Consider the following 25,561-nt stretch of genomic DNA (forward strand, 5'->3'; position numbering starts at 1 on the left):
TCCGTAATAAAGATAAATTTAGTATAAATTATCACATTATTTCTTAAACAAATAAGAGTAAATTTGTCGGCTAGTTAGTGCATGTGCATTAGTTGGTTGATTAATCCACACATTCAACATATTTCCAATAATTAATTGATTCCTTCATCTTAACTGCTACTTGCTACACCGACTGAGTACTACACTTTACCAAAAGGTTTCAACATTATTGAGATTATATAATATTCCCTTCTTTATATAACTCATGTAATTAGCACCTCTTTCAAAAGTACTCTATATATTGAAATGCAGGAAGCAACAGAAATTTAGGCAAGCCTAAGAGGCCAAGCAGATATATGGAAGTACATGTTTGGTTTTGCTAATTCCATGGCCTTAAAATGTGCTGTGGAGCTACGCATTGCCGATATCATACACTCCCATAGTCCTACTGATGGTGCCTCAAACTCAAAGCCTATGATCACTTTGTCCCAATTAGCCGCATCCATAGCACCCTCTCCAGACATGACGTACCTCACACGCATCATGAGACTTCTTGTCCGCCGGAATATATTTGCCATTCATCACCCATTTGATGGCGGGGAACCACTTTACGGGTTGACACACTCATCAAGATGGTTGTTACATGACACAGAGCTGAGCCTAGCCCCAATGATAATGAATTTTTAGTTGAGAGATCATTGCTTCAATTGAGTTAAAGTTAAGAAATCATTGCTAAAATTTAATCAAAGTATTACAGCTGACGTGATGATACAGTACTATCTAATGATTTCTTCATATGCTTTTGGGTTCATCGAAGAGGAGGAGAAAAAACTAAGGTAGAGAGAGAAAAGATAAATTTTAATTGCAACATTACTTGCTCCACCAATTGAGTATTACACTTTACCAAAAGATTTCAGCATTATTCAGATTATATAATATATTTTTTTCCCTTATCCATATAACTCGTATACACCATTGAGACTATATACTATATGTTTCCCTTCTTTATATAACTCATGTAATTAGCACATCTTTTCAAAAGCACTCTATAGATGGAAATGCAGGAAGCAACAGAAGTTGAGGCAAGCCTAAGAGGCCAAGCAGATATACGGAAGTACATGTTTGGTTTTGCTGATTCCATGGCCTTAAAATGTGCTGTCGAGCTACGCATTGCCGATATCATACACTCCCATAGTCCTACTGATAGTGCCTCAAACTCAAAGCCTATAATCACTTTGTCCCAATTAGCCTCATCCATAGCACCCTCCCCAGACATGACATACCTCACACGCATCATGAGACTTCTTGTCCACCGGAATATATTTGCCATTCATCACCCATCTGATGGCGGGGAACCACTTTACGGGTTGACACACTCATCAAGATGGTTGTTACATAACGCAGAACTGAGCCTAGCCCCAATGCTTGTGATGGAGAATCACCCTTGCCTAATGGCCCCTTGGCACTATTTCGGCCAATGCGTCCAAGAAGGAGGTCCATATGCCTTTAAGATGGCCCACGGACTTGAGATTTGGGACTATGCGTCCCAAAATCCAGAGTTCAACAAATTGTTCAATGATGGTATGGCCTGTACTGCTAGGGTTGTGATGAAGGCAATACTCACAGGTTATGAACATGGGTTTGATGGTGTGGGATCGTTGGTGGATGTAGGTGGTGGGACTAGAAGTGCAGTGGCTGAGATTGTCAAGTCCTATCCCAACATCAAAGGTTTCAATTTTGATCTGCCCCATGTCGTAGCCACAGCACCGGTGTACCATGGTGTGTCACATGTAGGTGGTGATATGTTTGAGGGCAGTATTCCAAATGCTGATGCAGTTTTCATGAAGGTAAGTCACCATAAAATCTTTTACATTCGAGTTATATGGTTTGGTTGTAGCCTTGTAGGTATAAATTTCTTTCCTTTTGTCACCTTGAAAGGGGCGATCTCATAGCCCTTGGTTTTGAAGAAACGTTGTTAGTTAGATATAGTATTATTTGTTAAATTTGAAATGACAAACTAATTAATTTTTTATTAATGTAGTGGATTATGCACGATTGGAGTGATAGTGATTGCATCAAGATTTTAAAGAATTGTCGAAAAGCAATACCCGAAAAAAGTGGGAAGATCATTATTGTTGATATAGTTCTAGAGCCAAATGGTGAAGGGATTCTGGATGACACACGATTGGTCTTTGATTTATTGATGATTGCACACACGTCAGGTGGAAGAGAGAGGACTGAGACTGAATGGAAGAATATATTGGAAGAAGGAGGTTTCCCTCGCCACAAAGTCATCAAAATTCCAGCTTTAGCATCCATTGTTGAGGCCTACCCTACGTAAACTAAATTACGTTATCATGCAAATGTTTTAGATATTATGTAATGCCAATAAAACGGTGCTGAATCATAACGTCAATAAAACGGTGCTCAATCATAGCACTTCCATTACGAGGGGTTAGGTTTATATCCCCTAACTAGTGTAACTTCTTTTTCATTATCAATAAAATTACTTCGTACCATCGAGGTTTTCTTCATTAAAAAAAAAAAAAAAAAAAAACCAAACACTTCCGTTGGACTCAACTGACTAGGTGTAACTTTTTTTTTATTATCAATAAAATTACTTCGTACCATCGAGGTTTTCTTTAAAATAAAAAAATAAAAAAACACTTCCGTTGGACCCAACTAAGATCATTTATTCAAATAATTACATCATACAATTTACTTACTGACAAACCCATGACAAATAATTAATTAAACTGGTTGAACCCTGTAAATATTAGGTTTGCGCATCTTGATCATCCAATACTCTTCAAAATCCTTGGCTTCGTATGGAATCCTCAAAACCCCATCATTGCAAAACCCATATTCCTCAGCTGATCTATATAGGAGTTTCAAGAACTCTGCATGACGGAGCAACTTGGTATGAATCATGAAACACTTAGTGTCACCATCCACAAACAGGCACGTAAGTTCGTAACGCTTCGGTGTTGTAGAAGGAGAACTTTTCAGTCTTTTCGCTCCAATTAACTGGCTCAATTTACTGCTTCTTCTCACTCCCATTAGCAAATAGCAAAGCACTCTCTTCATCTGCAATTCTGGATTAGTACTTCAAAATTTTTTGGTAGCGACAAGTATAATTCATTTCGGTACTTACTTCCTCAGTACAAATTCAAATTTAAGGCCATGCTATCTTCGTATACTATCTACGTACCGATTAGATGTTGGTTAGTTAACGATGTTTTTAAAGTCAATAACTTAATGATTGTGACATGCATCTTAATTTACATGTCATAAATAAAATGGTAAACTGCAAGGTACAAATAGTCTTTGTAATGACGCAATATGACATGACTACAAAGTTGAAAATAGATTTAAATATTTTATTTTTCCGGCTACTACTATTTTACTTTGTGATTGTCACATTATTCGTGTTTTAAATATGCCCTATTCACTACCACAAAATTTTACAATAGTTAATGACGTTAGTTGCACATAATGTAGTGTCTAATGTGGGTATTAGCCACCAGTATACCTTTCATACAGCTCATTAGTTACCAATAGATCTTTTATTCACCTCATTATGTGCAACGACGATAATTATTGCCAATTTTTCTAGTAATTAGAACATATTATGTCTCTGTCATTTGAGTTTACCTAAAACCTATGAATTCAATGAGATGACTTTAAATTCAACCTTGCCATCTAGGAATTTCGAAAGCTAGATAATAATCTTCCAAGGTGTATAATTATGTATTTAACTACAAGTGAATATAAATAATCGAGTCTGTTTCCTTTAATTTGTTCACATAAGCTACTTCCCTATCTTTGACCCATGGTTATAATTCTGGCTAGCTTGTGGCTGCACCATGAATGAATTACTTAAAAAAAAAAAAAAAAAAAATTGGTGCCGTACGCCATCGACCACTGCCTCGGCGACAATGCCTCCTTATTACCAGCAGCAGCTCAACCAGATCAGCATCATCATCATCATCTAAGCGACAACGTTCGCCGTTCTACTAATTCTTCGCATGTTTACTATTTTGCCCAGTAATAATACACAAGAAGAGGAAGAGGATTATGCGGAAGCCACGAGGCTGCTTGAAGGATGAGAAATCGGGTTGAACCTAGCATCTTTTTTTCTTTTTTTGGTCAAATGAAAACTTCATTAAAGACCCGAAAAGGGCCAGCAAGTACAAATAAAGCCTATGATAGCCCAAAGGCAAAACCCAAAATAAAAAAGAGAGTGCAATCGATACAAACTAGGCAGCAGTAGCAAAATACAGCTTAGATAATCAAATAAATACTACTGAACATCACTCAGGTGAAACAAAAGAGGAAGAGGTTAATAGTGATTCCATTATCAAACATCAATTAAAAGATGATGGAGGACATGAAAGCCCATCCCGAGATAGCACTGTAACTAGTGAGGGAGGGGGCAAAGTTGCCCATGAGAGATTATGTTTCTATAAACTAAGCCTAATCCTGAAGGTAATTTTTTCTAGTTACTTTAATAAAATAATTAGTACAAAATAACTAGGACAACTCATAATTTGTGTGAAAATAATATCATGACAGGTCACAGTTTTAGTGAAAACTGAAAAGTTCAATCGATGAGTTTTAGCAAGATCTTTTAAGTGCCTTCGAAAAAATAAAGGTTATTAGGGATTCGGAAATGGTCTTACAATTCATTATGTGACATAAGTAATAAAAAGTTTATCTTGATTCTTGTACATTTTCTCAAAACCAATAAAAAAATGGTGACTTGTGGCTCATAATTTTTGTGAAAAGATCGACGGTTAAATTATAGTCAAATCTTTTGATCGTAGCAAGAAAAATGTTGTTGTCTAGAGTAAATCTCATATCGAAAAACTAATAGACCTTACATGCACTTATATGGGTAAACCCAATAGTTGAGCACGCTTTATTGAGCCATATAAATATTCTTCACTAAAATTTTAACCTAAATAACAGAAAAATAATTCAAAATTACTAGTTCTGCCTCCGCTATGACTCAATAAATAATAAGAATCGGTAGCAAATAACCTAGTTATAATTTTTCCTTACTACGAATGCAAAAGATCTTGCAAAAATTAGATAGATGATCTAGAAACTTATGTAAATCAATAAAATGATGCAGCACGAAGTTAACATGAGATACCAACGTAAGTCCTTAAAGAACAAATTCTAGAATCCACTAGATTTTGGTTGAAAATTTAAAATTTTGTTTGATTATTGATTGAAAGACGACATTACAATGAAGCCAACAGCTTTAACAACATAATCAAAATGCAAGCTCAAGGGCTTTAGGGAATTGAACGAAATCAAAACGATATTAATAGAATGGCAAACGAAAAGTCCAATTTTTATTACAAAAATTAAAAAACTATTTTGGAAGTCTAGACGACCGCAGATGGCCGAAATCCATAGTATATCATAGCAAAGCAATGTGTTTGAACCATAGAGTCGTTCTCTTTTTTGAGAAGTATCATGGGCCCAAATTGGAGCTTGGACGTCAAATTTGCAAATTCCTGCTGCGTTCTTTTGACTTCCGTGGGTCCATTGCGTCTTCTATCCTCTCAGCCATCTGTTTATATCATAAAATACTTATTTGACTTAATTTTATTCTCACGAATATATATATATATATATATATATATGTAGATATATGTGTGTGCGTGTGAACTTCAAATAAATATCTGGAGTGATCCTTTTGTGTGGTAGTAAAAGGACCAATAATCATATGTAGGACAGCAGAAAGAGGTTAGCAATACAAGAAAAAGACCAAAAAACAAAAAACAAAAGCAAAAACAAAAACAACTAAGCCTGCGCAATGCGCAATATTCCCATACACAACATGTTCTTAAAAGATTGCTTAATATATTTATAACTTCTTTGGGATAAACACACTAGAAGGGGACGTTGGACAAACCGGCCTGTAACAAGGCATTACCATCTCTACCTATATATATGGCTTTACACTCTCAACAAATCATCAACCAACACTAAACAGAGTTAGCTTCTTACTAAAACTAATTACAATCACATATAAAGCAATAATGGCTGTGATTGTCTCTAACAAAAAAGCAGCCATGTCCCGTAATTTGGTTCTCTTGTTCTGCCTTCTTCTCATCATCTCCTTTGCTGAGGGAAAACAACTAGGCAGCAGTAAGCTTTACAAGATTAGAATTTTAATTATCTAGTTATAGACGATTATCTATTTCGGTTTGAATAAAATCAATGTTTTACTGAATTTCATTTTTTATGTATACGTTGGATACTAATACGTTGCCTTTTGTGTTTTAACTTCTCTTTTTTCTTTCTTTTGAATATTCGATTGTGCAGTTGGGTTTGGGGGCCTCAAAGCAGCTCCAAGAGCCCCAAGATGCCAAAAGGTATACGGGGCAAAACTTGGGGATACTTGCGATGGAATCATTCAGAAGTTCAAACTGAATGCTTCTCACTTCTCTGAAATCAATGTTGAATTAGTGGCCAAGTGGCCAAGTGGACAAATGTCCAAGAAAACTTTAGGTGATTAAACAAACCAAAGGTGGAAACACCTTTCCTTGTTTTGGGGAGGAAAATAAGGGAAAAGACCATTGCTTTTGAAAAAAGAAATAGATATGAGAGAGCTTGTTCGGTTGATGAGAAAAAGAAGAAAAAAAGAAAGAGTTTTCTTTTGAAGAGAGGGCAGAGGGCAGTGAGCAGAGAAGTGTGCACCAGAAAAACAGAGAAGAAGAAATAGAGGTGTCGCAGCCCCTCTTTGAAGAGAAGAAGAAAGTGCTCCTCTCTTTGGTTAGTAATCATCCACCAAAGTAGTTGTTGTTGTAATAGCTTTGAGCTATATGTATAGAGAAGAAATTATTCATTATATTTCTTTCTCTATTTGTTTCTTTGGTGTGTGAGAGCTATTGGGTGTATTGGGCTTTTGGGTTGTGAGATTGCCAACACTTTGTAAACTCCCATTTGGTTGATAGTGGATTATTGGGTGAGCTCCTACTGCTCCGAGGACGTACTCCAGTTACACTGACTGTGGAGGAACCTCGTTAAAATCTTTGTGTCTTTTATATTTTGTTCTTGCATTTTATTTGATAAATTTCCTGTGGGTTAGCTTCAGTTGGTTCCGCGTGGTTTGGTGCTATCCTAGCACAACAATTGGTATCAGAGCACTGGTTGCTCTTGGGTACTGTCTAGTTGCCAAAGATGTCAGACGGGCAAGATGAGAATCCTTTTGGAAGCAGCTCCGGGTTTGCAAGAACTACGGTGCAAAATGCAAAGTTCGAAGTGGAAAAGTTTGATGGCACAAACAACTTCGGGATGTGGCAATGTGAGATTAAAGATGTGTTGGCTCAACAAGATCTTCTTGCCGCCTTGGGAGAGAAGCCTGAAGCTATGTCAAAAATGGAATGGGAGAAATTAAATTTGTGGGCTTGCTCTTCAATTCGGTTGTGCCTTGCAAAAACTCAGAAGTATTTTGTGATGCGGGAGACTTTGGCAAGTGTGTTGTGGCAAAAATTGGAAGACAAGTATATGACGAAGAGTGCAGAGAACCGGCTACACTTGAAGAAAAAGCTCTACCGCTTCCAATACAAAGAAGGTACAAAAATGATTAGACACCTTGATGCTTTTAATAAGTTGATTGCCGACTTGTTAAATTTAGATGAGGATATTAAGGATGAAGATAAGGCCTTAATATTGTTGAATTCCTTGCCGGACTCTTATGAGCATTTTGTTACCACTATTATGCATGGTAAAGAAACTGTGAAATTTGAAGATGTGTCAAATGCCTTGATGAATTATGAAATGAGGCATAGAGATAAAAATCATGATAGTACCTCTGAAGCTTTATTTGTTAGAGGTAGATCATCGGAGAGGAGATCCTCTTCTAGCAGGAAAAAATCACAGTCTCGACCTAGAGGAAACTCTAAAGGTAGAAAACCTTTGGAAAGGGATGAATGTGCCTTTTGTCGTAATAAGGGCCATTGGAAGAAAGATTGTCCTAGATTGAAGACCAAAGGCAAAGAAAGTTCTGAAGCTAATGTTGCTGAGGTTGAAACAGATTTTTCTGATTTTGCTTTAACCACTTCCTCATCATTTGATTGTGCTACTAAGTGGGTGTTGGATACGGGTTGTACTCATCATATGACTCCTCACAAGGATTGGTTTTCAAGCTTGAAAGAGTTTGATGGCGGTGTTGTGTTCATGGGAGATGACAATCCTTGCACAACAAAAGGGATTGGTACAGTTCGTTTGAAGTTGCATGATGGCATGGTTAAAGAGTTGACAGGTGTTCGGTATGTACCGAATTTGAAGAAAAATCTTATTTCTTTGGGAACTTTGGAAGCCAAGGGCTTCAGGTTTCATTCAGATGGGCAGACATTGAAGGTGACTTATGGTGCACTTGTTGTGATGAAAGCTCCTCGATGTGGCCATTTGTATTTATTGCAAGGAAGCACTGTGACAGGTGAAGCATCTGTAGTCTCAGAAAATATGGGCACATCCAATTCTGATACTACTAGATTGTGGCATATGAGATTAGGCCATGCCGGTGAGAAAGCTCTACAAGGGCTTGTGAAACAAGGTCTTCTAAAAGGTGCCACGACTTGTAAGCTTGATTTCTGTGAGCATTGTGTCTTGGGGAAGCAAACTAGAGTGAAGTTTGGTACTGCTGTACATCAGACGAAGGGCATTCTTGATTATGTGCATTCGGATGTTTGGGGTCCTACAAAGACTCCCTCTTTGAGTGGTAGACATTGGTTCGTGACCTTTGTTGATGATTATTCAAGAAGGTCTTGGGTCTACACTATGAAGCACAAGAGTGAGGTGTTGAGCATTTTCTTGGGTTGGAAGAAAATGGTTGAGAACCAGACTGGGAGAAAGATTAAGATTTTGAGATCGGATAATGGTGGTGAATACACATCCGACCCTTTCTTTAAAGTTTGCAAAGAGGAAGGGATTGTGAGACATTTTAGTGTCCGGGGAACTCCACAACAAAATGGAGTTGCAGAAAGATTGAATCGAACCTTGCTTGAGAAGGTTAGATGCATGTTATCTCAGTCGGGTTTGAGCAAGTCATTTTGGGCAGAGGCAGTTACTTATGCATGTCACATCATCAACCGGTTACCCTCAGCTGCTGTTCAGGGTAAGACACCAATGGAGGTATGGTTTGGAAAATCCTCTTCTGATTATGACTATATTCGTATTTTTGGTTCACCCGCTTATTTTCATGTAACTGAAAATAAACTTGATCCTAGAGCCAAAAAGGCTATCTTTCTTGGTTTTAGTAGTGGTGTCAAAGGTTACAGGTTGTGGTGCCCAGAGATGAAAAAACTTGTAATCAGCAGAGATGTGACATTTGATGAAGAAAATATGTTTAGAGACTCTGAGAAGAATGTGAAAGATGTCCAACAGGTGGAGCTTGAGAAAGTTGCCTCTAGTACTTCAAATCCTATTTCCGCTGATGTCGAAGCCACTACAAGTGAAGAAGTGGAAGACCATGAGGATGTTGAAGAAGTTGAACTTGAAGATTCTATTCAAGTTGAAGAGCAAGTTTCACCTCAAGAGTCTATTGCTAAGAACAGAGGAAAGAGAAATATTACCAAGCCAGCTCGGTATAGTGACTATGTTGCTTTTGCTCTTCCTATTATCACTGATGAGATTCCATCCAATTTTGAGGAAGCCATTGAGAGTGAGGAAAAGGAGAAGTGGTGCAATGCCATGGGTGATGAGATGAATTCTCTCTTGAAGAACAAGACTTGGGAGTTAGCTAAATTGCCTAAGGGTAAGAAAGCTATTGGTTGCAAATGGGTGTATGCCAAGAAGGAAGATGTTGATGAGAAAAGCAATGTGAGATTCAAAGCAAGATTAGTTGCTAAAGGGTATGCACAAAAGGAGGGCATTGACTACAACGAAATATTTTCTCCAGTTGTGAAGCACTCCTCAATTCGTATTATGTTAGCTCTTGTTGCACAATATGATCTTGAGCTTGTGCAACTTGATGTGAAGACGGCTTTCCTACATGGTGATTTGAATGAAGAGATTTATATGTGTCAACCGGATGGGTATAAAGTGAAAGGGAAAGAAAATTTGTTTTGCAAGTTGAAGAAATCACTTTATGGCTTGAAGCAATCTCCAAGACAATGGTATTTGAGGTTTGATAAATTTATGAGAGGCCAAAATTATTCTAGAAGTCAATATGATCATTGTGTGTACTTCAAGAAGTTGCAAGATGGGTTTTTCATTTATTTGTTGATATATGTTGATGATATGTTGATTGCCTCAAAGAATGTTGAAGAGATTGAGAAATTGAAGAAGCAAATGAAGAATGAGTTCGAGATGAAGGATCTTGGTGAAGCAAAGAAGATCCTTGGCATGGAGATCACTAGAGACAGAGAGAAGGGTATGGTTTGTTTGAATCAAAGACAATACCTTAAGAAGTTGATTCGGAAGTTTGGAGTTCATGATTCAACTAAACCGGTTAGTACCCCTTTGGCTCCTCATTTTAAATTGAGTTCTCTACAATGTCCTAAAACTGATCAAGAGAAGCTACAAATGAAAAATATACCATATGCAAATTTGGTTGGTAGTTTGATGTATGCAATGGTATGCTCTAGACCGGATATTGCTCATGCAGTTGGCATGGTGAGTCGATATATGCATAATCCTGGTAAAGAGCATTGGAATGCAGCTAAGTGGATATTGAGGTATCTCTATGGTACTCGAGATGTTGGTTTATGCTTTGAGAGGGATGACTCTGGTATTGGTCATTTTGCTGTTGGTTATGTTGATTCAGATTATGCAGGTGATCTGGATGGAAGGAAGTCTACTACAGGCTATGTGTTTACCATGGCTAAAGGGCCAGTTTGTTGGAGGTCCATTTTGCAGTCGTCTGTTGCCTTGTCTACTACAGAGGCTGAATATATGGCAGTTGCTGAAGCTATAAAGGAGGCCATTTGGATACATGGACTGATTAGAGATTTGGGGGTTGATCAGAAGCAGGTGGAGGTGCATTGTGATAGTCAGAGTGCCATTTATTTGGCAAAGTATCAGGTTCATCATGCGAGGACCAAGCACATAGATGTGCGTTATCACTTTGTTCGTGAAGTAGTTGGTGAAGGAGAAATCATTCTCCAGAAGATTCCAACTAAAGACAACCCCGCTGATATGTTGACTAAGGTTGTTGGTGTAGCCAAGTTTGTTCATTGCTTGAACTTGGCTCACATTTTGCCTATATAAAGAAGGCGTTGAGCAGTAGGAGTTTTGAAGCATTTGGCTCGGCATGAGTTGTTCTCTTGCTAGTGATTGGGAGTGATGTTGTGTGTCAATTGTGTTGGTTGGCTTATCATGGCGTTTTCGGAACTTGGCCAAGGTGGAGATTGTTGAATTAGTGGCCAAGTGGCCAAGTGGACAAATGTCCAAGAAAACTTTAGGTGATTAAACAAACCAAAGGTGGAAACACCTTTCCTTGTTTTGGGGAGGAAAATAAGGGAAAAGACCATTGCTTTTGAAAAAAGAAATAGATATGAGAGAGCTTGTTCGGTTGATGAGAAAAAGAAGAAAAAAAGAAAGAGTTTTCTTTTGAAGAGAGGGCAGAGGGCAGTGAGCAGAGAAGTGTGCACCAGAAAAACAGAGAAGAAGAAATAGAGGTGTCGCAGCCCCTCTTTGAAGAGAAGAAGAAAGTGCTCCTCTCTTTGGTTAGTAATCATCCACCAAAGTAGTTGTTGTTGTAATAGCTTTGAGCTATATGTATAGAGAAGAAATTATTCATTATATTTCTTTCTCTATTTGTTTCTTTGGTGTGTGAGAGCTATTGGGTGTATTGGGCTTTTGGGTTGTGAGATTGCCAACACTTTGTAAACTCCCATTTGGTTGATAGTGGATTATTGGGTGAGCTCCTACTGCTCCGAGGACGTACTCCAGTTACACTGACTGTGGAGGAACCTCGTTAAAATCTTTGTGTCTTTTATATTTTGTTCTTGCATTTTATTTGATAAATTTCCTGTGGGTTAGCTTCAGTTGGTTCCGCGTGGTTTGGTGCTATCCTAGCACAACAATCAACCCTAACCTCAACCGTGACAGTATCTTTGTGGGTCAATGGCTTTGCATTGTTGGCACTGCAAAATAAACTGCAGACTGAAGGAAGAAAGTTTGAGTTGAAGCAGAGAAAATAAATGCATGAATAAAAGAGCACTAACAAGCATCAGTGTTCGTCCCAAATTCCACTTTGCTTTAATAGTTTTTACATTGTTGTAAATTAAAAAAAAATTAAAAAAAATCCTATTGTTGAATCCTGGTGTTTATGCTGAATTTTTCCCTTTTGGTTTTTTTCTTTTAATAATTTTTAATACTGGATTTGTTGAAATGACAATATTATACTTCAATTTAAATTATATTAAAGAAAATTCATACTCGAGCGCGGCTAATATGGCTACACACATCTGTTAATTAAATATTATTGTTTCCCTTTAAATAAACTACGGGAATTTATAAGTTTTACACGGGATTCTTGATATTCGTCTATTCATTCGATCCGACGGTTGAAAATTGAAAGTTGTGTGTAAGAGGAAAAAATGAGTGCATAGATAGCACAACTCTTTAGGAAATACAACATTCATTAAGAATAAACAAGTTAAAAGGATTTTTTTAATTGCACCTCTATTGATAATAACTTTTTAAAAATATAAAATTAGTTTGATCCCAATACTTTATAAAGATTTTACCTGTATATAATGAAGCGATTAAATACTTTGCATGCAATAAGTGATTTGGCTGTACAATTATATTGTTTAAATACAGTGGAATACTCGAAAGAAACTCTGAAATTCTCAGTGCACTTAAGGGCAAAGTTTGATAACTTTCCTTGTGTGTGTTCATCATTGGCAAGGGTAGATGTGAGGAGGTTCGGTTCGGGTTGGTTCGGGTTGAGTCACAACCCGCTAATCAATTTATTAGGCTCGGGTAGCCTTTATCAAGGGTTTAAATATGCTGGGCTTAACCCACTAGCCATTTATCAATTCGTTTGGACCAAGTCCACACGCCGAATATAAGATCACAAAATCAAGAGCCAATTCAGGGAGTAATGTCTGCTACTATCGATCGCAAGATCAACAGCCAATATCTTTTGGAAACCAAGATTTAATTATATAGTAGCTCTCAACCTATACGTACGATGCAAAAAATAAATAAATAACTCAACAATTATTTGGTTATTATGTAAAACTAGACACAAGAGAATAATAACGAAATAAATAAAAAATTCTATATTCCACATAGAGAATTGGATGTACAAGTTGTGATTTGCTATTCACCCAAAATTATTAGAGTGCTTTATTAACATGACTAGTTTAGGATGTACTTAATGCGACTTCACATATTAAACTCTGAAAAACATTTACATACTTAATTTAGGATCCATTACACAATCAATCACTTTACTTATACAAGGCTTGTTATGAAGGTAGGAGTCATATATGGTGTATGTAATATACATGAAGTTTGAGACAGCAAATATATTGAAATTCTCAACTTAATGGTTGTTGTTTTTAGCTCATGTGCTCTTAATATCGAAGGTCTTTTTTGACCAAAAAAAAAAAAATATATATATATATATATATATAAAAGGTCTTTTTAACAAAAACAAAATATCGAAGGTCTTTGATTTGTAGCTAAAAAAATTAATTAGTAGGTATAATATACCACTTGGAGAAAATTTTACTCAAATACTTACAAAAACACAGCAACTTATTCAGAAGGAAAGCATTTGTTTCTTGTTAGACTTTTTTTCTTCACATAAATGCTTATGTCGTTATTTTTTAAATTACAAATTTGAACAAGAATTCAGTGAACTAATAGAAAAAACAGAAGAAGAAGAAGAAGACCAATGTCTAAGTGGGTTATCAGATTGAGGTTATCAGATTGAGTGCAGTATATGAAGTGCAATACAGCAAACCCATGACCCATCCATGATCAATGTCTCTAGACCCACAAAACCCAATGGCAAATGCTTGCCCATGCGTGGTGCAATTTTGATGTATGTTGGTAGTTGGACTCCAAAAGTCCTTGCTATTTATATCAGTTCATACACAACATGTTACAACATATGGTTAGTGGTTGCACTTTTAAGATTAAAATGATGTGACGTTTCTTTGTTTATACATAAGATAGAGAAATTTGGTTTTTCCCCACTTTTCAACCAAAGCCACAAGTGGATCACATAGTCGGTTGCACTCAAAAAGGACCTCTCAGATTTGTCAATGGGATTGTCTTTAGAAACCACTAACATTCTACATGTGCCATGTGTATATCTTAGTATATTTAAATATAATAATTGGCATTGGGGTTCCGATGGAATGGAAGCTAGAAGTGGGTTTATAATATATAATTTTATATGCAAAGAATTAGGTTATGTGCTGTATGGATGACATGACATGGCCAAGAGATAAGTAATCGAGCACTAAAATCATCTTCAACCGAAGGGTCAAGAAGATCAGAGGACCAAAAATAATCCTAAAATCGTTTTCAACCCAAGGCCAGATCAAAAGGCTCGTGGACTCCACTAGACAAAAAAGGGCCAAAGGGCCAACTGGGCGGCCCAAATGAGCCAGCCAGCCAGTCGGCCTGACCACATGTTGACGTCATATTTGATTTTTTTTTTTTTTTTACAATTTTTTAACTGTTTTTTTTTTATTATTTATTTTATATTAAGTAACATGAAAAAATATTAAATAACATTAAGCATTAAGTAACATTAAAGAACATAAAAAATTTTAACAACATGAAAATTATTGACAATCCATAACATAAAATTATTGAGGTAATTTAATTTAAGTAACCATAGTAATTCAATTAAAATAATAAATTATGTTTGGCCCCTTGGACCTTGGTTGGAGATAGTAAGAAATATGATCATGCACTGTTCATTAAAATATTAATTTCTTGGAGAACCAGAGGGCTAAAACGAGCCCTCTAGGCTCTGGCCCTCCTTCTGTTGGAGATGACCTAATGGGATTCAAACACACTCAAAACCCCTAAAATACTCCTAGAGTGAGTTCTTCGGTTCTTCCCCATCTCGAATGTTCAAAACCAATCCATGGAGTCAAGACTAACATTCATGCATTTTAATTGTGGTTGTGTGCACTAGGTTTACAAACTAAAGATTTTTTTTTTTTTTTTAAATCATTCACAAAAGGATGTCAACGTAGATAAAATCGTAACATATGCCTTTAATTCATCGGTGCAAGGATGGGCTATTTCCCTGTGTCATGCTAGTCATTATTGTCTTTAAAGAGTTGAAAATCCAAGGGGGAGAGTGATAGTTTTCCAGCGTGCCAACGTTCCTTTAAAACTGTAGGCTAGTTAGCATGTTTTGACTCGATGCAATAGGCAATAGCTGCCGAGAGTCATGCCGCGCACCATTCTCATATCTGGTCCCATATGTTAAAAGGTAGAAAATAAAATGTTAGGGTTTTGTGCATAAGTAAATACTTTTAACGACTTAAACTAAAAGTTAGCATATAGAAATTTCACCCAAGCACCTAAAAGAGCTTTTGATAATAACACCTTTGATACTCTTAACTCCAAGCCCAAACAAATTCTTAAACCTCACCAAAAATGAATATCCCGATGATAATTCATTGGTTAATGATTTTCACGTTCTTTATTTTTAGCAGCTTTTGAGCTGAATAAATCGAAAGATACTCATTGAACACAATTAAATAAATGAGTGCAAAAAGTACACAAATCTGCATGTCGACCAATTTTCTATATTTTGACACGATGACACCCACCACATCATTGTGCCACAAAGCAAAAAATGAAAACGAAAGTTGAAAAATCTGCATGTTGATCAATTTTCCATGTTTTGACACGATTACACCCACCATTTCACTGCACCACAATTAAAGCATGATTACTGGCAGAGTTATGCTGACTCTAATCCCAAATATAATATAACTTCGTGCAACCAATCTACTTAAAGCAAACAACTTATGTCTTATGCGGTGGTTCAATGGACGCGAGCACATAGAATGATATAAAATTGGACGAAGTCAAGGACTCTAGGCAACCTTTAAAGCCATAAAGTGTTTTGGTTGGTTGTTTGGTTTTGGCATTCCATGTTTCCAACTAACAAGATGAACTAGTCATATTACACAGAGCTACCCTAAACTAATAAAGCGAGGTTTTGGTTGATGCAAGGACCACCAAGGACACTTCACTTCTCTATTTTTATAATTTTTATTGACATTATCCACAAAAGCCCTCAATAGGCTTATCCTTCTAGTCGACATAAGCCATATCTCTCTACTCTACAGACTCATCCTTTTTACTTTTCCTTTCTACCAACTTTTTCCAGAGAACAAGTCTAGGGGAGGATCGCAGCTCGCAACAGTGTTCTCGTGTCACAGAATTCCTTCTCATCCAGTACATATCCTGAGCGCATCATTAGTATTATAAGTAGAGTGGGATATACATAGTCGTATGCAACATTCTCTCCCAATTTGTTGACAACCCAATGTGGTCAAGAGAAATGACCACACGTTAGGGGTAGGCCAATATTAAAGAAAGATTAATGTTATTCATACCATGTTTTTATACCACATTTCTATACCACCTTATGTGACATCTGATGTGGACAACCACATCATTTGAAAAATTTGCAAAACCCAAGAAAATGAGTAAGAGAGACTCCTTGTATACCACAATCATCATTTAATTAATTAGTTTTTCTTAATTATTAGTTTATTAAATAATGAACTAAATTTAAAATTCTGATTAATTCAAATGATGTCTCTGTCCACATCAAATACCACCTAAGATGGTATGAAAATGTAGTACAAAAACATAGTATGAATAGCATTACTCTAAGAGAAATATTAAAATAAAAAATTGCAAAAGCATAGGGCAATTTCCTCGTCTCCCCAAAGTTCCATAGACGGTCAAGAGAACATATAATAATTTACACAAACCACTATAAACTCATGATTCAAGGAGCCTCTCTCTAACCTCACCCGTCTCTACTACATACAAAGTCCCAACAAAAGGAGTCAAAGTCATTCATCACATACCCTCATCTACTGACCTCAAACATGAGCTCAACACTAAAACACCCTAGCAAATAACCACAATCCTTAATCAGCCTCATCGGCTAATTAAACTCCAAAACAAAAGGTCAACGAAAACCAGATTATCCGAAAAGAGGAGTTCAGCGGTCCATCACTTTCACTTTCAAGTGAAGGAGTTCTTTTAAAACTTAAAGGTAGTGGCACTGGCCACGCCGAATAGCTGTGAAATAGTTGAAGTCATGGTGCTGGACCCTAAGCTGCTTTAGCCAAGAATCCGCCACGCTCAATAGCGACATGAGCCTCTCTCGGTCCTTTCCACAATTGCCTGATACCCACACATTTCCTTGCATCTTGTAAGTGGCCAAACCAAATGGAGGGAGAGAGATGCCTTCCCCTTTCTTACGCTTTTGTTGCTCGTTGCTCTCAATATCATCCTCAAGGTCCATGTCTACATAGTGCATATCGGGCATGTAAGTAAATATCGTGCATATACATAGCTATCGAAGAACTTAGATATTTATGATGAAAAAGGCTTGAGCATGGAAACAAAACTGAGCGAAATGGACTTGGAGAATACATACCTTGAAAAGAAGATGAAAGGGTGTGGTAAGTGAGGAAGGATGTGGACAGATCCTTTATAGTCCTTCCCATTGGAATGTGATAAATTGGATACCTGAAAATAATCACATCAACAAAGTTAAATAACTTTTGCTTTATCCTAATAAGGAAGCATGCTCGTCTGTGTAATCACGGTCATTTATAAGCAGTATTTATTCTCTACAACGTGTAATTATAACCGACGTCGGAGTGATTTTCCAAAAATGTTGCCCATTCAGTGCTTTCACAAGCAACAAAACAACAAAGTTAAGTAGTATGCTCAAGACAAATTGCACGCTTTACTCTGATTCTATTTTGGTAATTATTTGGGTGTCACATCACATGTTAAGGCATGAGAGAGAGAGAGAGAGATGTACCAAGCAACAGCCATCCAACTAGCTGGTGAGAGATCAACGCTCCTTAATGACATCAAACCAGGGTATCTTTGAGCTAACGAATTGATCTGAAAGCATATAACGAACAAAGTGTCAATCAAACCGACATACTTTTAGTATGCCTATAACAATATGGAGTCTGAGAAACTAACAAGCATAAGTGGTCACGATCGTCCAAAAAATTAGAACCTCATATCTTGAAGCGTATTATATAATATTCTTCTTACAAAGAAAGAGTCAAAAAGATAAAAGAACAACCAAAACAAGAACATATTCTCATGAAGAGAGATGGATTTCAACATATCATGGTCAAAAGTTTAGATACCTAAACAGGAGAAAGTAATCATGTGACTATAACAAACCCGTTAATTTATTACTACTACCAAGTTTAATCAGATCAGACACAAACCAAACCGGAAAAAAAAAAAAAAAATTAGAAAGGCACAAAGTAAGGGTTGCACAAGAGGAAAATGAACAACAAAAGGATACCTTATCCATGAGAGGAACTCTTCCATAGGGAGTAGATCTCTCAAAATACTCAAAATATAGGCACCCTAATCTATCATTCACATGCCAGAGATTGTCTTGCTCGAACCCGCCATCTTCCGAAGAGCATCCATCCCATCTGCACAACTTATCACTTTCACTCTCAAAGCTGCACGAATCGCTAAACGAATCCCTAGTCTCGCAGTCGCCTGATTCGGCCTCTTCCCTGAAAAATTCATTGGAATGTGATTCTGCCATTACAGCAACTTTACAAAGACAGTTACCCCTTTTTGCTAGTAAATTACACGAAATTACAATAAGTAAAACTGTATCCGATGGCGATGGGCATAGAATCACCAAATCAAAGTAGTCCAACTAACCCATATCAGAATCTTAGCATTTCGATTGTCTACAACAATTCACAACCAAAACTTAATTGATTCAATATCGGTTTTAAGCCAATTCAAACCAGCATTTACAAATTCGATCACCACAACAATCAGGTTGCGAAAATCAAGCAGACACAGCTACTACAAAGTACAAATGCAATTTAATTTCAACATTTTAACCCGAAAAGCGAATTTGCATGTGTGAGACCTGAAATATTGATACCTGAAGCTATTCACAGATGAATTGCTAGTGAAAATTTGGATAGCAGAGAGGTAAGGCACATAGTACTGCACAAGGGTCTCGCCGCTGTCCATGGCGATCGGAACTCCGGCGCCATAAGCACTCCATTCATCATAGCAATTCCAGAGATCACTCAATGTGAAATACTCAACCTTTTCTCTCTCCCACGGATGCCATAGCCGATTGAGGTTCCTCATCTCAGACTGCAACACCAAACGTCCAAAAAAAGGAAAAATCAGCATACAAATTGATAAAAAAAATCATTCATTCAAAAACAACCCAGAAACAGAAAATCAGGCTGCTGCACAATCAGCAATAAAAAATCAGCTTGCAAATTGATGAAACAACCCTAAAGAGTAAATTACAAACCTTGGGTAGGAATTGGGGTCGGAGCACTGGGGTTGTACAATGGAGGAAGCAGTCAAGGTTTGATTGCATTGACCCTTTGTCCAAAATCATTTCTTTTTCTTTCCTCTGCAATTCTAGAGAGAGAGAGAGAGGAGAGAGAAAATTTGAGTTTTTCGCTCACCCTGAATCAGAGAGAGAAAAAAATGTTTCTCTCACCCCAACCAGGAAAACAGAACGAGCCTTCTAAAAGAGAAAAAAACAGAGAGAGAGAGAGAGAGAGAGAGAAAGAGAGAGAAAGGAGAGGAGAGGAGAGAGAAAGCGAGAGAAATGGGAAAGAGAAGAGAGACTGAATGTCGGGATTAGATTTCCCTTGACAAGTGAGAGAAAAATGGGAAATGGGCCTACGAAAGAGTTCTATTTTTTAACGTTTGGACACAACAATTCACGGGCGAGTCTTCGCTTCTCTGTTTTTTCTCTTCACAGATAAGAGTCTTCGCTGGCAATGCTATCAATTCCCAACGGATTTCCGTTGGCCGGAGAATTCAAATTCCGGTCAATCCTCCGGACACGGAATTCTCTCCCTGTTTTTTCGGGTTTTTGTAATCGTTTTTCTCTCTTCACCAACCTTAAAGAAAACTCAAGTCCCTTGATCACAGTCACGACAATTCAACGTTAAACCTTGAAGCTAAATCAATCCCACAAATCAAAATTATAAAAAACCCAGAAGAAAAAAACCTGCCTTTCAATCTTATTTTCCCGAGAAAATGACAGAAAAATTTTAGAAAACCAGAACAAAAAGAGCTGAAAACCAAGTTTTCTGCGCGAGAGATTTCTGGGTTTTTGTAGTTTGGCAACCAAAGACACGATTTGTAACAGAACTGCGAGAAAATGATTCAACTTTCCCGGAAAAGCAGAGAAAGCAAAGGAAAAAAAACAGAGTGTGAGAGACAGAGGGAGGAAAGAAGGAATCAGAGAAAATAGCAACTGAGCTTTATGTTGTAGAAAGAGCGAGATTTTGTAGAGATAATGGATTTGGATACCAACAATAATTAAGGCATCAGAATACCAGATTTATTATTTATCAGACTCATCTGTCTCAATCAAAGGCCCCTCCTCCCCTCTAAAAAGATGAACCATATAAATTTATGAATTTTCCTTCTTGTTGCTTATATTTTTAATTTCCGTGGATTTTTTTTTAAATTTCTTTGGATATTATAATATCTTTAAGACCAACTCTAATGGTAGGCTAAAAGCCAAATTATCCTCCAAAATTTCCCCCCAAACCCACTCCAATCTAAGGGGAAATTTTGGGCTAAATACTAAATGATAAACCAATGCCAAATTCCCCCCAAAATTTAGCCCAGAAATCGGAGTGGATTTCACCCAATATTTATCGGAATTTAAATTTTTTTAGATTAAAATATTTATAAAATTAATTTACGATGATATACATATTTATTTTTTTTAATTTAATTTAACAAAAAAAATAGCCTAAGTTCATTCTTTAATAATTTTGGGCTAAAATTTTAGGCTAGAACGGTTAAAGCAGAAAATCTATTTATTGGCTAAAAGCTAAATTTTCCGAGCTAAAAAATTTGGTTTTTAGCCCAACCATTGGAAATGATCTAAGAGCATCTTCAATGAAAATGTTAAAAAATAAATGTCAAATATTAATTTGATAGATAACGTAATAATGTCAGATTTTTTTCTTTTTCCAACTGATGTATTTTTTTTATTATAAATGATATTTGTAAAGCTCATTTTAAAAATAAATCAATTAAAATAATTTTTTCAAGATCTATAATTAATGCATTAATGAGACATACACAATAAAATAATTAAAAATTATTGGGTAAATTACAGTTTACCACCTCAGGTTTGAGGTCTATTACAACCTCATAGAACATCTTCAAAACACTTCACTTTCATACCTCACGTACTATTTTATTTCAATATAATACATCTGTTACATTTTCCATTTATTGCCCTGTTAAGAGCTGACGTAACTGCCACATTTATATCACGTGGCTAAATAATTTAAATAATAAAAAAAATAAGAAGAAAGAACCCAAAAACCCATTCCACACCCCCCCCCCCAACCCACCCATCTCCCTTTCCTCCACTTTTCACCTCACCTGCCATCCAAAAACCCACCCCCACTGCATGTTCTTCTTCTTCCGCCTTCGAGCGGTCCCTCACTCTCATAGGTCTCTCCTTCTTCTTCCTCCCTCATCTCTCTCTCGCTCCCACATCTTCTTCTCCACCTAAGAGGCTTGTTAACTGAAGACGGTGTTACGGAGGTCCCTGAAATTGGGGTCCCAATGTTTAAACAGATTAAAGAACGAGAGGTGTCGGGGACGAATGTGTATAGGCCGTTGGAGCCTCTGTGGTCCTCGAGGCTTACCATTGTCGAAAACGATGAGAACTTTGCCCAGGGAAGTCAAGTCCGAGACGAGGCTCTTCGATTCGAGGGCTTGGGGTTTGAAAATCACCAAGCACATACTTGTGTTTGTTCCACGAGAAACATTGGGTCATGGTGGTGGTCTAACATCGACGGGGAACGATGGTGTAGCCGCCGTTGGAGTCGTATGGGTGTGTAGGGAATCGTCGGAGAAGACAATGAGCAGTGGGAGCAACCACCTGGGAGGTGGGGATGGGGTGGGGCTTGCGGGGGAGGTGGGGGTGGGGTGGGTTTTTGGATGGGAGGGGAGCTGAAGAGTGGAGAAGAGGGAGGTGGGTCGCCGGGGGGGGGGAGGGAATGGGTTTCTGGGTTCTTTCTTTCTTTTCTTTTCTTTTTTTTTTTAAAAAAAAAAACTTTTTAAAATTATTTATTAATTGTTTAGCCACGTGGCACAAATGTGGCAGCCACGTCGGCTCTTAACTGAACAATTGATGAAAAATGTAACGGATGTATTATATTGAAATAAAATAGTATGTGAGGTATTACAGTGAAATGTTTTGAAGATATTGTATGAGGTTGTGATAGATCTCAAACCTGATACGGTAAAGTGTAATTTACCCAAAATTATTTGACAGCACATTTTCTCATATGTCAAATTTGACATATGAAAACTCATATATCAATCCACATAAGATTGACATATGGGTTGGAGCTTGCTCCTACCTTCAAATTTGATTACATGACATTCCACTTAGGATTTGACATCTCCTTTAGACATGGTCTAAGAAATGTGATATCCACACACCCTTTTTACTTCTCATACACCTTTCTATTCGGTCGTCGGATCAAATGAATTAAAGAAGATTAAAGGACAAAAATGAACAAGAGGTGTGTGAGAAGTAAAAATAAATGTGTAGATAGCATATCCTATCCTTAATACAATCCAATAGGAGAAGACAAGCTTTGGTATAAAGAAAATTTTATTTATTTTGACCTAAAGATCATGAATTTGAGTCGTGATAACAACTCTTTGTAAAATAAAAAGTAAAATTGTGTACGATAAATGATCTCCTACCTTCGCAAAGCACGAACCTTATTGGTTTGAGTCGCCCTTTAATTCAATAGGAAATGCAGGCAGTAGAAGATTTTTTATTTTTATTTTTCTTTAACTGGATGAGACTTGGTCCATGGCTTGCTTGGTAAGTAGCATAATCGCCTTTGAATTCTTTATTTTCTTTTCAACACTATGCAATTATCATAACAAAAAATAAAATAAATAAATAAATAATAGGAAAAGGGGGATTTGAAAGGAAAAAAATCGTGCTTAATTTGGTTCATAATATTGCCAAATAATGTCGAAACTCTTTATCTTATTTTAACCGAAAATTAATATGTTTTTAACTGAAAAACAGTTTTTACAAGTAGAATTATGGATTTATTTTTTGACTAAGATAAGATCATAAAATTCTTTATGAAAAAAAAAAAAAAAAAAAAACTCTTATTAGCACTCCAAAAATCTCATTCTACACTCCTATGTATTTTTCCTTTCTAATTATAAAAATCTTGAAGTGCAAAATGAGATTTTTAGAGTGCTAATAACAATTCCAAAATAAAACAAAAAAACTCTCAAAAATTGAGCGGAGTAAAATTAATGCATTTATCTTCTTCTTCTTTTTTTCCCCACATAAATTAATGCATTTATCACTACACCACATTCAACAATAAGTTATGAAGATTTCTATAACTTCATTAGTGGCCAATCTCAACCTGGGAGTTGTATTTGCGTTTTATTTTCTAGGAGTTTTAAAGCTAGTCACAAGAGGTTGTCCATGTTTCAATTTTTTTTAGGCGAAGCGGCAGTGTTTATTGATAAAATTAGGCAGTATTATAATGGTCACGCTAAGGATATCAAATTTGAAAACTAAATTTGCAAACTAAATGATGTGTTATCAATAAGAATAAGCACATTTATCAACGTGTCAATAATAAATTAATTATCAACTTTCATATATTTTAGTTTTCAATATTTTTTTTACAAATTTAATTTTTCTAACATTACTTGTATTATAATATTTAAAAAATCTGTTCTAAATTAAATTCGAAAGTTCTTCAAATCAACAAAAATTAAAAGCTCATGACGAAGTCAACTTAAAACTTACAAAGCCAACTTAGCCATTTTACATGTTATTGTATTGGCAAATCTACGAATACGACAAATTAGGGATGGCTCAATTTTTTTAGTGTCCTCTGCAATCAATCTCGGTGGGGGTGGGGGGGGGGGGGTTGCGTTGGTGAAGGCTGGCAAGAGACTGCACCACCACCAAACTAGGGATGGCTCAATTTTTTTAGTGTCCTCTGCAATCAATCTCAGTGGGGGGGGGGGGGGGGGCTGCATTGGTGAAGGCTGGCAAGAGACAGCACCACCACCAACGCGTCACTCTCAAGAACCACCTTCTAATCTCACCATTCTTTTTTTTTTTTTTTTTTTTGGAATTTTAACGAAAAATTCATGGTATTGTTCATTTGAACGAAAAGTCCATGGTACTGTTCATTTTATCGAAAAATCATATTTTTACATTAAAAAATCAATCCTAATACTATTCACTTTACCTCTTATTTTGTTCTTATCATTAAAACTCAAAGTTTTCAAACCCTTTTTAATATATTTTTTTTCTCCTTTGTAAATATCTCACAATTTATTCTTATATACTTAAATTAGAGATTCCGCCATTTCCAACTTCTAAAATTATGGACCCGAAAAGTGCAAGTATTCTCTCTCTTTTAGCAAGAAAGTGCAGGCAATTTATCACTAGTACATCTCATAATTGCATCATTTTATTTTATGCCAGTAAAATAAATAATATATCATCGCATGTCCCCTAACACAATAAAAGAAATAAAATAGTCCAATCCTTCTACACTTTTCATATCATATTAAATTTATGTTTATGATGTCGACAAAAACGTATCATTTTTGTTTAGAATGTGAAGAAATTGACAAGAAAATATGGATTTTAGGCCTAGGAGACCAAGACTCAGAAGGCGAACCATACCTACTCCAATTGAATTAATTTGTAATTATTTTATTAATACTGTTTTTGTTCCATAGCTGCGGAACATTAACTAGTTAATTTCACTTATTAATAATATTATTTCCTATCACAGTCAAAGTCATTGCTGCAAGGCAAACTAAGGTTCGAGGAGAAGAAGCAAATCTTGGCATTTGGGAAACCGCGTGAACGTAACAACACCACCACTGTCGCAAAATAATAGGTAAAATACAACGACGTAGAATGTCTGTAACTCCCCTTCCCGCTTTAATATACAGAAGCAATTAGCTTTGAGTATATATTATTTAAAAAAAAAAAAAAAAAAAAAAATTTGTTAGCAATTACTCAACAGTATGAACAAGTAGATAGATATCCAGCACGACAGCGTTGATGTGGAGTGAGTTGATCTTGAGATTGAAAATGAGAGTGGGTCCCTTCCAGTTTGACGAGTAGCTTGATGGCATTGTGTTTTGCAGGTGATAAGTCTGACAGTGATGTGTATGAACATGTAGAAGATCATATGCATCCGAATTTTATGCAGATAACACCACGAAAGATTAAGACACTTGTTTAATCCTAAGTTTAGAAGACAAAGTTTTGGGGTGTGATGTGTCGTTT

At 36.5% G+C, this 25,561-nt stretch overlaps 3 protein-coding genes across 3 annotated transcripts; 1 reads left to right on the plus strand and 2 right to left on the minus strand.

Moving 5' to 3' along the window:
• The first annotated feature begins 464 nt into the window (after nt 1-464).
• LOC137738679 (xanthohumol 4-O-methyltransferase-like) lies at nt 465-2,489 on the plus strand. Its single transcript, XM_088700366.1, has 2 exons — nt 465-1,826; nt 2,021-2,489. The coding sequence occupies exons 1-2, from the start codon at nt 1,032-1,034 to the stop codon at nt 2,318-2,320; spliced, it is 1,095 nt and encodes a 364-aa protein (XP_088556492.1). The 5' UTR covers nt 465-1,031; the 3' UTR covers nt 2,321-2,489.
• A 241-nt stretch (nt 2,490-2,730) lies between these two features.
• On the minus strand, nt 2,731-3,039 carry LOC148694086 (auxin-responsive protein SAUR72-like). Its single transcript, XM_088700169.1, has one exon. The coding sequence runs from the start codon at nt 3,037-3,039 to the stop codon at nt 2,731-2,733; it is 309 nt and encodes a 102-aa protein (XP_088556295.1).
• A 13,791-nt stretch (nt 3,040-16,830) lies between these two features.
• Nucleotides 16,831-20,588, minus strand: LOC137740060 (uncharacterized). Its single transcript, XM_068479847.2, has 6 exons — nt 19,514-20,588; nt 19,127-19,347; nt 18,518-18,740; nt 18,011-18,096; nt 17,618-17,709; nt 16,831-17,484 (listed from the first exon to the last, which is right to left on the minus strand). The coding sequence occupies exons 1-6, from the start codon at nt 19,601-19,603 to the stop codon at nt 17,225-17,227; spliced, it is 972 nt and encodes a 323-aa protein (XP_068335948.2). The 5' UTR covers nt 19,604-20,588; the 3' UTR covers nt 16,831-17,224.
• Nucleotides 20,589-25,561: the final 4,973 nt, after the last annotated feature.

This window comes from Pyrus communis, chromosome 9 (genome assembly GCF_041283825.1).
Source record: "Pyrus communis isolate YQ-2024b chromosome 9, ASM4128382v1, whole genome shotgun sequence".
Classification (NCBI taxonomy): Eukaryota; Viridiplantae; Streptophyta; class Magnoliopsida; order Rosales; family Rosaceae; genus Pyrus; species Pyrus communis.

Excerpts from the sequence above, each read along its gene's own strand:
- LOC137740060 (XM_068479847.2), bottom strand. The coding sequence starts at position 19,603 with ATGATTTTGGACAAAGGGTCAATGCAATCAAACCTTGACTGCTTCCTC. Across the intron at positions 18,741-19,126 it reads TCATCTGTGAATAGCTTCAG|GGAAGAGGCCGAATCAGGCG; the intron begins GTATCAATATTT and ends TGAATTTTTCAG. Across the intron at positions 17,485-17,617 it reads CCTTTCATCTTCTTTTCAAG|ACATGGACCTTGAGGATGAT; the intron begins GTATGTATTCTC and ends TGCACTATGTAG.
- LOC137738679 (XM_088700366.1), top strand. The coding sequence starts at position 1,032 with ATGGAAATGCAGGAAGCAACAGAAGTTGAGGCAAGCCTAAGAGGCCAA. Across the intron at positions 1,827-2,020 it reads CTGATGCAGTTTTCATGAAG|TGGATTATGCACGATTGGAG; the intron begins GTAAGTCACCAT and ends TTATTAATGTAG.
- LOC148694086 (XM_088700169.1), bottom strand. The coding sequence starts at position 3,039 with ATGGGAGTGAGAAGAAGCAGTAAATTGAGCCAGTTAATTGGAGCGAAA.